A 16319-nucleotide genomic window follows, 5' to 3' on the forward strand; every position below is an offset into this window, starting at 1 on the left:
AGCAAACATGCTTTCAAAGGCAGAGGGAGTGAGTGGAATTGATTCAGGAAGCAGCAGGAGCTTATAGCTACGGTGGATCAAAAATCATGGATGTAAGAGCATTACCCCCTGCATCCAGACACAATGAATCTTAAACTGAACCAAAATTAATCTTTGTTTATCATTAATGTTATGGCCCACTCCAAGGAGTATAATCCATTTCATCTGTAGATACTAACAGACAAGATGACATGGTGAGTCAGAGCAATGCAGTGTGACAGATCAATCTGGACACAGAATATCACTTTCTCTGGCTGCTGACATATAAATCAACTCTATACAAGTGTTTTAAAAATATCATTAAAACAATGGGTATTGTGAATGTTTCAATAATTTACCGTGGCATTTTCAAACATAAAATATTGATGTTATATAATTTAAATATAAAAGATTTATTTCCATATACTGATTATGTATTAGAGAGTCTCAGCCCAAATTGCTACAGAGACATAGAAGCACAACAATCTGACTGGAGACAGATCATCTCTAGTAATATCTGATGTCTCAGAGTTGTTCCTCTGACCCCTAAGTATTTAAACAAATTGAGCCAACTACATAAATAGTAATCATTTAGGTCAGGTTCTTCTCAAAAGGAAACTTGGGGGAAAAGACACATAGGCCATTCTATGCAGCAATGCTGCTACAGTGAGTCTCCTTTATCAACCAGATTTAGATTGACTTTTTAAGACCCCCAGTTTTCAGTCACCACAAACAATTTTTCCTAGGGTAGCTATCACAATCTGCACAATTTTTTATGGACACAAGACCTGTGCTGCAACAGAGAGAAATGAGAAAATGTAAGAAGACCTGGATCTGAAAAGCCTATAGTTCTCAATTGGTAAGAAGTGCAACTTTTTCTAGTTTCACATTTGAAAGTATTCTTTTTATCCCAGTTTTGCTTCTTTATACATAACTAGCCCTGTGTATTCAGAAGAAAAGATAGCAAATGCAGCTTTTTTATTGTTCCTAAAATTCTGGAAGAATTGTCCCTCTGTATCACCTAAAAATGTAGCTACTGCAAGAAATCCCTGAGTCCAGCTCATCAAGTCTTGATGTCTGCAGGGAGGGCAGGCAAGTGGGAGGGAACCTGTTCCAGCAGGTTCAGTGCATAACTGAGCTTTTAGGTTTTATTTTAAAATGGAAGAAACACTTCTTGTTCTTAAAGACCGGTACGTGCATCTGAAGTTTATTTAAACAGTGGCACAGTTATTTGGGACAGCAGGAGTGAATCCAGAGGATTTTTGTAATGATGTTCTATTTAGCTGAAAGATGTGCTTGGAAAGTGTAAGACTGATTGAAAGTCTTACAACTCAAGGAGGAAATGAGCACTCAAATTCCTCAGGAACTGAGGAAAATGAGCAGAAATATGAAAGGATGGAGAAGCAGGCAAAGATAATTCTCTTTAAAAGATTTAACTCCTTGATCTATAATAAAGGGAAGGGGAGGGAAATAATGAGATAACTCTCAATATGAGGCTAGGTAGGTACACGAAGGCCTAGAATTAGAGAAAAAGAGAGACTTTCAGCATGCAAGAGTCTGGTGTTAAATGGAAAGAACAAATCTGTGCAGAAGCCAGCAAAAATCTCAGTCACTGTAGAGCAAGGAGAGGGAGAGAAAAGGAGTTTTACTTACTGTACCAATACTGAGCTATAATTTAAAATACTTGTATTCAAGACAGTGCTTTATGATTGCTTTGGGGAATAACATCATGTGCAAATGATTAACAGAAAGAACCACTGAATGCTCAATGGCAAGAGCTGCTGCCATTCCAGTCTGATTAGCCACAGAATGAAGAGCACCATTTATCCCTGGGATCACACACCAGAGCCAAGCAGGCACAGCAGCATGGCCAGATGGCAGAGGGACTGCAACAGCAGCAAGGAGTGAACTCTTCCTTAGGATTGCCTCAGCATTGTTTTCAACACCCCATATTGCAGGAGGTAAGTGGTGCACAAGGCAATCTCAAAACTATTTGTTTGTACTTGCAAAATCTGTGTTCTATTTCACAGTAAAAGCTGCCTTCAGCTTTGAAGCACTGACAATAAAACAGGCCACAAGCTTCTCTGTGGTACACAGGCACGAGGGGGGAGGAGGACAGGCAGAGAGAGGACAGGAAAGCAGCTTATCTAGGTTTAGTATGACAATTACTTTTACTCCAGGGCAGATTTTAGAGTGTAAATTAAAACAAAACCAAAAATGTTCCAGAGCGTGATGGCTGACAAGAGGCATGACATGCTTACAAAAAGGAAGAAAAAGAATAAGAATCAGGACAAGCCCCAAGAAGTACTGACACAGATTCCAGTTTCCCAGCTTTACAAAGGCCTAAAGGGGTAATTATGTCCATTACAGTAGAGAAGTACTATGTAAAATCATAATATTTTGTGAGGTTTCATATGCTGCAGCTTGTCAGCCCAAGCCCGATATATACAGATATAGATAAATATTAACCAGTATTTCCATGATTTGCAATAAAATTTACACCCCAAATTAAACCATAAATGAATAAATTTGGTATGTGGGCAATATCCACTTGTAAATCCACATTCCTGTAATTAAAAATTGCATCACATGTTGGCAAAAGAAGTGACATTTTTAATCCTAATGTTTCCTAGTGTTTGAATGTTAGTGTCAAATGCTGCTATCTACACTTCTGAGTAAAAGTTACATACACACAACTTATATGACTAGATGTGTGTTGGTAGTGAAAGGAACATTCCTGAAGAGTTACAGCCGCACAGTCTGGATAAAAATGGGACAGGATAAAGACAGTTATTGGTCAACTCAGCTCCTTTGTGTACTAAAATTCTGTAGACAAAAATGGATGACATACAAGCTGCTTATGACATCACTACCAATTCACTTGAGAACAAATATTAATTTAGTAAGGACTGTTGACCAAATCCTGCTAAAGTGTAAATGCAGGTGTTTGTAACTATTGGTAGATGTGCCATCAGGTCCTGAGATCTGACTTACAAGGAAAGGCAGATTCCTCTAGCAATGTCAGCATCTGGAATGTTTTGCTAAGAATGAAATGGCACTAATGTGAAAAAGAGCTAAAGTTAAATACTGGGTACTGATTTTACTCTTCTACTGCAATATGGATTCAGTAATTCTGATTCTGTATTCCAGAAGAGAAAATGCACAGGTAGATGCACAATAGATTTAGTATTTCCAAACCATGGAGCAGGTTCAGGAATTTGGCTGCATATGTTTCTCTGCAGGAACACCTGCATTACCCCTTGATTAAAATGACATCACTCATTAAGCTGCATTCTGAGAAAGGTTCATATTTTAAACTGCAATGTTTGTGATGTCTCCCCATCCACATCATTGCCTCCTTTCACAAACAATCCAGGGAAGCACAGCCTAGATGTAATCTGGGAAATGGAGGGCACCATCCTCTGAAACAATATAAAGAGTTAGCAGCAGTTTGCAATAAAACTGAGAGGGTACCCCAGCTGAGGTCATGCAGAGCCAATCATCAATGAAACTTCATTTGACAGCTTCATTATCTGCTTGGATGATGAAGTAACCAGGATTTCTATAATTCACAGTTGACTTCTGGGGAAGGCAAACACTCTGAAGGGCAAGATTCAAAACCATCTCGCTTTGGAGGAACTAACAAAATGAAAATAACTACACTTAGGAAGGTGTAATCAAATGCAGAGATGGTAAGTGTGCTTCCCATGGAATAAATGCCTGGATGCTTTCAGAGGTTTACAGCAACAATGCAATTAGTGCAAATAAGGCAGTGCTGCTGTGAAAGGAACTACTGAAGGTGTCACACTACAGCAGAGCAGAGGGGAGAACACTCAGCCTGGATTCCCTACTCCTGGGCAGCCTCATCAGCACAGGGCCACCTCATAAGGCACTCAGGTTCTTGGAATTCAGAGAAAAGGAGTACTTTCTTTTCCTTTGGAGACTTTGAAGAAAAGGGCGGCTCTGCAAAACTGACTCTTTGACAAATGAGTTCAGTTCAAGGAAGAAGATTTAAAATTGGTAAAAGGTAAGCAATAAAGAAATGTACTGTGAAGGAAGTTTATGTTAGGCAAGGAGGAAAGAGGTAATAGTTTTGAGAGTAAGTAGAAGTGGTGGCCTCCTAGGACTGGATGCTTTCAAAACTGCTATTTACATGGATTATTTGTGACAGAATATCTCTGTAATATAGGGAGGATAATTATTCTGCTCTACTTGGTGCTGATGAATCCTCCAGCTAAAATATTGTCTGGTCTCTGGCAATAAATAAACTGTAAAGTACACAAATGGGAGAGATTCCAGAGGATTGCAAGAGGACTAAAAGACTTAATCTATAAGAAAGGCTGAATAGCTATCCTTATCCCTTTTAAAGAGAGAGGACTAGGAGCAAGGAGTGCAAGTATCTCAAAATGTCCACAGGGAGCTGTGACTAAGACTGGAATGTGTTGATTACACATACTGAAGACTTACATGAGACACCAGGGAAACCAAGCTTGAAAGAATAACTAAGCACTCAGGTGGCATATCTAGAAAAAACCAGCATTCCTGCTGTTGGAGAGTTCTGAGTGCATCAGGTGAAAATCAGGCAGTCATCTAGTTGTACTTGCTTAACCCTAATGCAAAGGAATAGTACTGATGTTCCTCCCAGCTCTACACATCTGTGTAGTCTAAAGCTTAACTTATTTCACATTACACAAGAGAGTAACACTCAAACAGTTCTTAAGAAAATTCTACTGTCCAACAGTCACCCTAAAGAAACTAAGTAAATAACTTAGATGTTGATTCAGTGTTAAGTAAAAGACCTTGCCTGAAAAGCCAGGTGTGGTGACAAAACTAAAGGAAAGCCACTCATGAACCCAAAGACCCAGTCACAGGTGGCTATTTTCTTCTCCCAGGCTGTACTCCTGAGGTCCTCCTCTGAGGAAAGATTAGAGGAGTCAGTCCTGTGCACTGCTATTGCTCTCACAAACTGGGCCCCACAATCTGAGGGAGTCAGAGATGGAAATTTGGTCAGATTGCAAACTATATTAAAGAAAAACCCTCCTAAATGTGATGACTGGAAAATAAGATGTTTGGAATAACTCAAAGCACAGTGCTTTGCAAAGGATTTAAGACCGTTAGCAATTCTACCAAACTTATTTCTGCACTGAAAGTGTTGTTTAAATGTAAGTTAAAGTTAAAACCTACTTCCCCCACAGGAAGATTTTTTTCATCCTAAAACTAAAAGCCTAAATTTTCAAAGCAAGGCTAAAACAAACTTAGCAAATATATTGCATAGGAGACCAGACTAAAGGATTAAATCCTGTAGAAAACTGTCTAAGGCCAAGAATTCTTATGTTTGAGCAACACTCTCTTTACTCATCAGTAAAAAAATAAGCATTAGACAAGAGGCCTGAAAGAGCAACAAGTTGCTTTTCACAAAGCACAACATTCAGCTTTGAAATGTGAGGCCTTTCTGAACAGCAAGCCTACTTATTGTCAAAAAGTATGAGATGTACAGAGAGGTGAGTGTGACCACTGATGGTTATTTAGCACTGTGGTTCTGAAATACAGCCTGGCTCAGGAAGTTTCTAAATCCTGCGTGCTCTAGAATATGATACTACAAAAAAGAGTTCTTTATTCATGCTGTTACAGATTCTTCTGTAAACTGCAAGTAATGGCCTTTCCTCCTGAAAATCTATACTTCTCATTTTGCAAAGCTACTTAAGTTTTTTACAGATTTTTGAACTGTATTAAGTCATTCCAGCGACCTTGACCATCTTCACCAACTTCCAAAGTCCATGCCCAGTTTTTCTTTTTTTTTTCTCTGTCAAATAGTCTCCTTGAATTCCAAGCCAAATCACTGAAAAGCCACCACTCAGTCTGTCTAGTGTGCTTCATTTGGCTCTGAAACAGGTTTCAAAAACAATTTTATGAATCTTTTTGTCTGTCAGAGAAAGAATCTGACGCAGTAATTTACTTTGTGCCAAAGCCTTTTTTAAAACCAGAGCTTAGGCCTGACCTTATAAATCATCTATATTCATCTCCAGAGAACTTAAGACAAGATTGTGACTTTTCTAAAACCAGAAGACCAAACTTAGGATGCCATTTGCAGACAATAATATTTTTTAAAGCCCCAAACATCTGAATTTCTTGTCAACTGTTCAGGTACTTAATTTCAAGAAAAAGAAAATTTACAGAGAGAAATCCGCTAAATCTGAACTAGTTTTTAGCAATGTGAGAGTGTGTGCCCAGTGTTCCTTCCAACAGAGCACATCCTTTAGCAGTAAATGTGATATTTATAACTCATTTCACTATTTTTCAGTAAACTGCAGTAACCTTTGCTTCTAACAAATTTGTCTTACAAATTTGAACTTACTGTTCCAAATAAGTACAAAAAGATGAAAAGATATATTTCTATTGAATATCATCAATTTTTGATGAACTACAGGAGAACAGACAAGGTGTTGAGAATAAGCTCCACAGCCCCATCTGTTGGCTAATGAAGCTCCCAACACCATCTACCAGCCCCTAGCTAATAACGAAGCAGAACCAGTTCATTTTTTGGATAAAATTCCAGGTTTCACTATCACAGATCTATGGCATCTGTGCACCAATAGCAACCTTTACTATACAAGCATATAGTAATTGAGTTTCTAACACACTTCTTTAGTGGAAATAAGTAAAAAGTGATTTTTTTACTTATTGCCACTAAATTAGGCTGCATACTTTCTGAGTTAAAATCTAATTCCCTACCCTGAAGTAAAGATGCTGCTTCTAGGATATGATAAGCAAATTAAGTTATGATTCAGATCCTAATGGCAGTTAAATTGTGTCACAATCCCACTGAAATTTGGGTATCCTGCACTAAAATTTGGTTTATCCTGCACTAAAATACAGTTTCAGGCTAACTGCTGTCTTTTCAAAGCTTGCCAGAGGAAAGAGAATTCATAAAGAATCTTAGTAATGCAGGATCATCTGACTCCATTATGTTCTTTTCAGTCCAAAAATACATTTTCCTTTCAAAGGACAAAATTCTATTCCTGCTCAGGCCACAGTCATAACAAGCCATCTGCAGGACCTTTTAAAAGATATTGGCTGCTGGGCAGTTTTGGTCATTCATAGCTTTCCATCCTATTATTCAAAAGTCCATAAAATAAATGGACTCCCTATCTCTTATCTACAAACCTTCAGGACTGCTATGGTCAATAAAGCAGTTTTCCTGCAAGAAGGGCTACAGAACAAGTGCCCTTTATGCTGGAGACAATGGATGTATGCTAGGCTGGGGGGAATGGCTCTCTAGTGAGATCTTTGGGACTTGGTAGCAAAAAAGGAAAGGGCAAGAGAGCTGCTGTGTGTTTAGATCAAAAGCTGAGAAGAGCAAAACAGACAAATGAAATGTGTAAGGAAAGATTAAAAGAGTCATGACAGGTCATGGATCATGTAGTGTTCCACTTCTCATATTTATCTTTGACAAACTTCATTTAAATAGATTCTACACCCATATCATAGGGACATGCCAGAGAACAATACAAATCTAAGCAGTGCCATGGCAGACAGGCTTCATCGTTAAACTCAGTGTTAAAAATAACTGAAGATTATTTTAATCCACTCTCTGATGTGCTGCAAATATATCCTACAGATGTGAAAATCACTAGAACAGTATTTTAGCATGTAAAAAAAGCATGGCATTGCTCTTTTGTCTACTTATGGTGCTTACAGAATTGCTGTAAAATATGGTGCAGACAGCAATTGCTGAAAAAATTATTAATGCTGAGCAGTGCTAATTTTTTAATAAATAATTATTAACACTGCTAGTATAACTAGCAATATGATGGAGTGTTCTCTGTGATGCTTTAGTAATAAGGTGCAGCCCTGGGTGAGTTGTGTGGAATCACTATCCCACAAATTATTATTTAAAAGTACTACAGAGGTGAGAAAGTAAATGCATTTCCAGAGTATTTGCTGGAAAAATACAGAACTCATGAATGTCTGTTAAGGTGTAGCTTAGAATTCCCAATTTCTCAAAGAGCTGCTCTTTAAATGTATTTTTATACAATTCTATTTTTAATACACTCAGAATGGAGAACTGTTCTCAGATTTTTATATAGTATCTGAACTCCCCCTGGGTACTCTGAGAACCTTTGAGAGGGGATTCTGCTCCTTTCCCAGAGGAAGCACTTGCACTAGCTACCAAGGAACAGCAGAGGTCCTACAAGGGCAGCAGAGTACCCAGACAAGCAAGAGACAAAGGTTCAGATTATGATGTTTGTTCTTCAATCCACAGGTTGGAAATGCCTTGTGTGTGCTTCATTCAACTCAGACACAACATGAGATGACTTTAAAACAATCAGGTAAGGTCCTTAACTTACCCCTCCCATTGTAATGCCATCAATAAGTGCCACATATGGCTTCTTGCAGGTGCCTGTAAAAATGTAAAGGAAAACAATCATCCATCTTTTTCAAGAGTGGACCTGTGCCTAGCTGCCACATGACAGGTTTCCCTACATCTTCAGCAAGAGCAGCAGAAAATAAATGGGAATTTAAGCAGTAATCACATTATCATCTTAAAATGAAGGTAGCTAATGTAATTCTTAAGTAATGAAAAGAAACAGCAGTTTCTGATTTACAGGATTGTGAGTGTTGTAAGAGAACATTATACAGCTATCAAACAGTGGATTGTTTGTTATGTGAGTACCTGACAGTTCAGCCAGCACAAATAGCTCTGTGTGATGTTGGGACACAGCAGATGCCCTTTCACCCCCTCTCACAGCCTGGATTAGGAGCACAGGGTGTGTTCCAGCCCTTCAGGGCTTCATTACAAAGCCAGAAGGATGGGTGGGTTCAGCCACAATGTGACTGTAAATTCGGCAGTGCAGGCATGTTCTGTCATGGCAGCTCTTGCACACAGCCCTGAACATGGTGCAGGCAGGTTCAGTGACAATGTCCTGAATTACCAACTTCATCTCTTGGGCCCTTTAGAAGGCACAAAACTAAACCAAATTGCCATTCATGGAAAGACTCAGAACTTGACTGTGAATGAAACAGCTGCCCTGTATTCAGTGTTTTCAGCTCAGAATTACTGCTGATACAGGTATCCCCTGCAACCATGTTGTGAGTTTTTCTGTAACAACTATACAGAGCCTTGTTCTTAAAATAAACTATTTTAAAAGGCAGTTCAATCCTTCAAATCAGTAGTTACAAAATGTTAAGAGAATTGTATTTTGAACTTTGTTCTTACATGAACACACAAGATAATGCATGGGCTGTAGATGCTACTCCCTGAACCAAATTTCTACAGCAGCAAGCCTTTCCCATTGCAATGCTGTGGCAGCAGCTCCCTGCTGTATTTTTAAGTTATGAAATATAAAATATAAATAAATATTTTTAGCAGAAATTTCAGGCTTAAAGAAATACAGTCATACTAAAGCTAGCAAAAATCTAGGTTTTGTAATTACATGCATTAGAGATATCAAACAGCTAATTATTAAAAATAAAAATATGAAAACAGACTTTTAAATTATGTGCCCTTGCAACAGAATCATCACCAAGTTCAACTGGCATGGTAATACTATTTTTTCCTCAACTATTTGAAACCTTAAACTATTTTTCTGCTTTGTATTGGTGAAGGAAAGAAAGGCACATGACAAGCATGCTCAGTCCTGAAACTGTCAAACAAAGCAAAAGTAACTTTTCAGGAATTTCTCTAATACTGTGCTCTTCTGTCAATGCAAGCAACGGCACCCCTCCTCCTGTAGTGACTAAGACAGGATACCATATTTTAAAACTCAAACTGTATTCAATTAAAATATGTTTGGAGTAGTTTCTTCTCATCAAAACCTTCAACTCTTGACTTTTACCCTAAAGAATTAATATCCTTTTTTAATATACTTCACCCAGTGTCTCTGCAATAAACTAAGGCAGCTCACTCCTGAGTTGTGCAGCCCTAGTCTTTCATGCAGTCTATTTAAATGGAAAGCATTCATATAATTGAATCTTTTGCTTTCTGACTGAATATTAATGATTTTCCACACATCTATTTTTACCTCAGGTCTTCCTTGAAGGAGATCAATGATACTTAGGGCAGAATTGCAGTGTCTACAGCTAAAACTAATTCTCCCACAGAGGAAATAGAATTAACCAGAACAATGGGATGGGATAAAGGAGCTGTCACAATAACTCAAACAAAAGAAACACATTCTGCATGCAAGGTGTAAAAATGGGATATGTCATATTACTGCTATTGAACTTGGAAAAAAAAATTTACTACTTCTCTGATGTTACCACAGTCTTTAACAGATTATCAAAGAGATAAATTTACATTTGAAGCCAGTGTTATGAGAATTGTACTGTTTCAGAAATTGCTGTTAACATACCAATGGCATTGTTCAGCCTGTATTCTCCTATGAAGAAATCTTGTATCAGTTTACCTCCAACTTTTCCCGCTTCTGTGATGGCTTAAGAGAAATAAAAATTCCAAAGATAACTGTAAGTTTGATAGAAAATACAAGTAAAAGAAAATAAAGCTCATAAATTGGGTCTTTTCTTACAGCAAAGAGAGACCTACTTAATCCCGCTTTATTATATTTGAGAAAATTTGCTCAAATTTAAATATGTGATATTTTTCACACCAACATTTAGAGCAGTCACTTAAAACTGACTATTCTGAAGACTCTAAATACAAAAAATGAGAAGTCAATTAGAGCATGATATAAAAATATCTTTTTCTATATTCTAATAACAATAACCTGTGCTGCTTTTTTACCTACAGTTTACAACCATTTTGCTAACTTTGACACTTTGGAAATTTCCTGCAGTACATAGCTAAAAAATAACCACAGACACATTCATCACCCTTGTCAGATCTGTATCTAGCCATATAAAACATTAGACACAAATTTTCCAATACAATCAGAGCTACCTGTTAGGGCCCTTCAAATTTCTTGGAAAGAGGCTAAATGAGTATCTGGGAAGAGAAATGTAGAGACAGGAACCCTCTCCTCCCAGAATGACTGGCTGCTATAATCATTTATTCATAAAAATGTAATTTTTACTCTTTTATACACTGTCCTGACAGTTGTCTCCTGACAAATATCTTGAATAGCATCTGCACATCAAGATATCATAAGAGTCAGCACAACTGATCTCTTACTCTTGTGTAGCAAGATTTTGCTTACCCAAGACACAGTAAACAAAGAAACCAACACAAAGTAGTGACTGGGAAAGACATCAAATATTTAAGCAAGGATAGTCCTTACCTCGGATGTCACCCCCAGCACAAAAAGCTTTTCCTCCAGTTCCCTTTATAATTATTAGAAAAGTTTCAGGATCTTGCTCCCATGTCTAAAAAATAAGTAAATATTTCCACATAAGACTAAAATCTGTTTAGTGTCTCTAACACACAATTCACTTTTTCAAAAAGCAAATCAAACCATACTTGAAAATAGATTGTCTTAAACTGAAGTTTGAAATCTAAATGTCTTTCTGAAATCTAAATGTCTTTCTGTCACTTCTGCACCCTATTCAACCCTGAGAGCAGAGAATAGCAAAGCTGCCTTTCCTATTTCAGAAAAACACCTGAGCACAGCTCTCAGCCTCTGGAGAAAGGCAGCACCCACAAAACAGGGCCTGACAGAAATCAAAAACTGACACCTTTTCAGGCTGTGCTTCAAAAATATTTAATAAACACCAAAAGGCATCAGACAGTTATCCAACAAATATTGGTATCTAATGAATTTGACAGTTTGCATATGATAAATAGCATCATTAAATTAAAAGAGACTATTTTCATGCTTAAAATCTCATGGTACTTCACTAGCTTGTAAGAACAGGGCCTGCAAATCCATGAGTTCTCATTTAAGGAATGACACTGACAGCCTCCTGCTTCCTAGTGGCTGATATCTTATTTTCAGCCATGAAAATGGTACTGCACTCCTGATGGAAAATGATGAGCACTGCTTGCTCTAAATTCAGTCCTGGCATTAACATGTGTGTGCATTTACCTATGAAGATGATAAATTTAACTCTGTCTGACAGCCTGTTCTTTGATGTGTCTTCTCCTTCTAACTTGCTTGACTCTGCCTGGTTTTTCCCATGCTATAAATCTGAGCTCACTGTACTCACACAAACTTTCATGCTTTAAATCACTACACTAAGAAGTGTCAAAATGCATTTTAAAACCGCTTTCAAATAAGATATGTATGCTGGATGGGTAGAAGTGGAGCTACTAACCTTTACTTGAGGATAAATTTTTTGGATCATAGGCAGATTTAGTGCATTGAGAGCCTTGGGTCTATTTAAAGTTATTACTCCTGCACCTCCTTTCTTTTCCAACAACACTTCTGCTGCTGAGTCTGTCTGCTTAGACATTTTCTGTGCATGCAAAAACAAATAAATGAAACAAATGTCATCAGTTAGGTAACTTGAGTACATATTTACAAAAGTGTTTATGGAAATATATTGTCAAAAAACACATTATCTAGGATCACAAAACGTGCATTCTGGAATTGTATGCTAACTTTTTCCTCTGTACTTCTATTTGCATTTCCTAAACAGTTCTTTAGAAACTACTTTGAGAGTAATAAAACTCAGACAAGTTTTTGGACCACACATTGTTTTACAATAATATTTTCAGCTCAGTTGAATAAAATTTACAACAGAAACACACATACAAACAAAAAAAACCCGCATCAAACAAGCAAAAATTTCTCCACCCTACTAATAAAACACAAATCCATGGTTCCTTAAAACTGACATTCTGAAAATACTTGCAAAAATTAGAACAGCATATCCTTATTGGTAGTTTGACACTGCAAACCCAAATGTACACCCTGCTTTGTCTTCAAGTAACTTTTAACAGTAGAAAAGATCTCAACTATTTTCACACTCACAGTGGGATGATATTTAAGGAATTTACGGAAGCTAACAGAGAAACTACCTATAAATTAAAGAAATATCTATAAAGTAAAGCCAAAAAACTAAGCTTTAATTTACAGTATAATAGACACCTGTAACCAAGTGCTCAGAGATGTGGGCAATAAATTGCCTGAGCAATAAATGTCAGTGTTCAGAACCAGTGTGTGCAGACACATTAGAAGTTGCATGTGCTGTGTGCCTCAGGGGAGTTAAAGAGTCCTGAAAGCTTCCAACTCAAACATGATGCTGTCCTTACCAAATGTTGAAATATTACTTGCAGCCTGTTGAGTGCCCTCAGCCTGAAAAAAAAAAAAATTAAAAAAGCAGTTAAAACCATAGACCTGCCACATGATTCCCCAAATATCTGACTGCCAGGTTAAGCAAAGCAGTGGCAGAAAAATTTGGGAACACAAGTGCTTGACATTCTCCTCATAAGAATCAATTAAATTAGGGCAAAATTTTGTTATTGAAACAGTTGGAAATTCTTTGCTTACTAGTAAATAAATAGCGGATACCAATGTCAGCTACTCATGTTTTCAAGTTAGGAGAACCTAAAGAGACCAGGACAGAGGGGTTTGGGATATGATTGACACTGTGTGTCTTTTAAAGATTGACAGCCTCTTTACGAGCTTAAACTTAAACATTTAAAAAAAAAAAACAAAACCAAAAAAAAACAACAAAAAACCTCATGTCAAAACCTTCGTCTATTTCCAAAAGCTTCAATGACACAAACCTGCCCTCGTGTGTACACATTTCACATACATTTACACAAGGTTTGCGTAAGAGCTCTTGCTTCTGTGGGTGACAGGAGAGACCCAGGCTGTCAAACTTTGTGAACACGCCACTGGTTTTGAGCAGTAATTGGGTAATTTTGAGGCTGTAATTTATTAATGACCACTGAGGAAGCAGAGCTGGAGTGAGAGACGTCACCTTTCAGCCACTTCAGCGCACAAACCCAGCCCACTCCACGTTATATGTTAGTGCCGCGGTACACTACGCTGGTTTTTAATCGCACGCTTGTTTTTGAAGGTGAAAGTTAGTGAAGGCCTGGCTGATCTAGGCCCGAACTACTGCTCGCAGCAGCTGCGGGGCTGCGATCCCCGGCCGGCTCGGCCGGCGCTCCCCTCGCTCCCCGCGGCCGCCGCTGCCGCCCCTCAGGGCGGCCCCCGTTACCTGGGCAGCGCCTGCAGCGCCCGGCCCGCCATGGCGGCACCGCTCCCTCACCGGCTCCGCGGCACGGCACAGCGCCGGGGGGGCGCATGCGCGGCACTCTCCGGGGCACCGGGAGCGGCTCCTGAGGGGCGGCCGCCCGCTCGCCACCACGAGCGGTCCTTATGCAGTGAGCAAGGCAGATTCCTTACCGGACCAGGGAAAGGGAGCTGCTCCCTGTGCTGGATACGGCCGGCTGGTCTGAGGGCATCTGGAGATGCAACTGCTTTGCCGGTGAAGCGAGCAATGCCGCGTGTGGCGGCAGTAACATCAGCCGTGGGGCTGGCTGCTGAAGGTGGGGAAAGCTCGCATTGCCAAACTGCCTTCGTGCACCGCAGCTGCATGCAGGCTGATTATTATTTCCAGCTGCAAGACTGGTTTCTTAATTTCTGCCCTCCCGGCTTCTCTTCACCCTTTGCACCTGAAGCACCAGGCACACCTATACTGCCCCCGCAGCTGCTCACATACGGGCAGCGGGTGAGGTGGGATTAAGAATTAACATCCCACCAAGAACTGCTTATCCGTGAAGGTATATACATGCAGAACATGTATTTGTGTAAATGTAAATACATGGAGAACGTCTATTTACATTTACATTTAGAGCTAGCACGTTTACTGCCCCAACAGTAGCTACAGACGACGGTGAGCCCAAACACAGCTTGTGCATTCAGCATAAATAGACTCAGAAACTGCAACTGTGAAAATTGCATTTTTTTAAAAAAAATAAAATATTAAGTCACTTGAAAATTTTTTACGCTAGGAGTCAATAATACAAAATTCACTTAGATTCCAGTAACTAAGACCATTCTGTGACTGGTTTTTTAGGCTGACACATGAGACTGCTATTGAAAAGACATGATGAACCATGGGGTAAATGACAATACAATGCATTAGGCTGAAATGTAGCTTCATCTTATCTTGGTGTAACAAGTTCTTAGCATCAGCTGCCTTGACTCATATTTGAATTTAAAAGAAAGAAAAAAATCTTAAAACCTTTTAGCAATTTTTTTTCTGAAAGAAAAAAACTCCTAGCTCTCAGAAGCACTTCTAGAGAAGTCTCCAGAGGGCAACCTTGCTCTTTATTTCTAGAATGATTCAGCCCCTGCTTACATCAGCGTCATCTGTGTTGGCATTTCCGTTGCAATGACTCTCAGAGTATATTAAATCTGGTTGTAAAAATTTTGATCAAACTAAATAGGCACACACAAAAAACCCCCAGAACATTCCTGTATTAATGCAGTCTCAGTTTTCAGTCTTGTACAATGTGAACAAAAAATAACTGGGAACAGGACATGAGGTGCTTTTCCAGGCACTGGGAGACTGTCTACTGCAAACTGATTAATTGCAAGAATTCATTAGGAGATCCTGACTATTCAAACTTTCACTTACAGGTTTATGATAATCAATGATGCAGCTTATTGGTGTCATTTTGTGTGCATTACATCAAGTGCCATGCAATTAAATCTAAACCGGGCTCAATGACACCAAATTATCACAGCTGGCAAACCTGAACCCTGACTAAATTAATTATTTTAAAAATTGTTTTTGAGGATAACTCTGCAGCTCTCATCCAGGCATTACTAATTAGAGGGTTTGGTGAACAGGTAACATTTTTGTTTCTCATTTCCTGTGACTGAAAGTCTCTACATTTTACAGACAAATACAAAAAGAACTTTTCTGTGGGATAATCTCTTTGTTAGTGATGTTGTGAAAATGAAGAGATGGGTGTGTGGAAGCTAACCTTGGGTAAGAGCAGGTGGAGGCTGTTTGAGAGCCCTGGAAATCTCCTAATAAATTCCACCTGCACATGGGCAAGGCTGTGATCAGGACATGACTACATGGGATGTCTGCTTCTGGGGGTCCAAAATAGAAGCTGGTGATCTGATTCATGTTTTACTTATGCTGATTTTGATCTCTTCTCCTCCTGTCCTCAGTGTAAGTAATGGTGTAAACCCTTTGTATTCTTCCAGCTGTAGGTCTGATTTAGGACAGAAGTGGGCCTCCTCCTTTGTAAACAATGAAGTAACAGCAAGCCTTGCCTTGAGACAACTACTGATTTCTCTTCACGGTGCTGATATTGAATTTATATTTAATATTTCTTTAAAATTTTTCCTTTTTTTTAAGTAGCTGTGAAGAAGAAGGGGTGGTAACGTAAGAGCCATCTTCCTTGAGGCTTCATTTTTAAACCTGCTTGAATTTGA

The 16319-nt window shown here is 38.8% G+C and overlaps 1 protein-coding gene across 1 annotated transcript in view; it reads right to left on the bottom strand.

Moving 5' to 3' along the window:
- The window catches only part of HIBCH (3-hydroxyisobutyryl-CoA hydrolase), a 37879-nt gene extending 23722 nt beyond the window's left edge, over positions 1-14157 (bottom strand). The window contains exons 1-6 of the mRNA XM_054278006.1: positions 14083-14157; positions 13166-13208; positions 12226-12366; positions 11253-11337; positions 10371-10451; positions 8367-8419 (exon numbers count right to left, since the gene is read on the bottom strand). Of these exons, the coding sequence (XP_054133981.1) occupies positions 8367-8419; positions 10371-10451; positions 11253-11337; positions 12226-12366; positions 13166-13208; positions 14083-14114 (435 nt within the window). The 5' untranslated portion in view covers positions 14115-14157. The remainder of the gene's footprint in view (positions 1-8366; positions 8420-10370; positions 10452-11252; positions 11338-12225; positions 12367-13165; positions 13209-14082) is intronic.
- Between the last annotated feature and the right edge of the window lie 2162 nt (positions 14158-16319).

This window comes from Melozone crissalis, unplaced genomic scaffold, assembly GCF_028551555.1.
Source record: "Melozone crissalis strain CALT ecotype California unplaced genomic scaffold, PUWL_Pcris_2 ptg000023l_1, whole genome shotgun sequence".
Taxonomy (NCBI): Eukaryota; Metazoa; Chordata; class Aves; order Passeriformes; family Passerellidae; genus Melozone; species Melozone crissalis.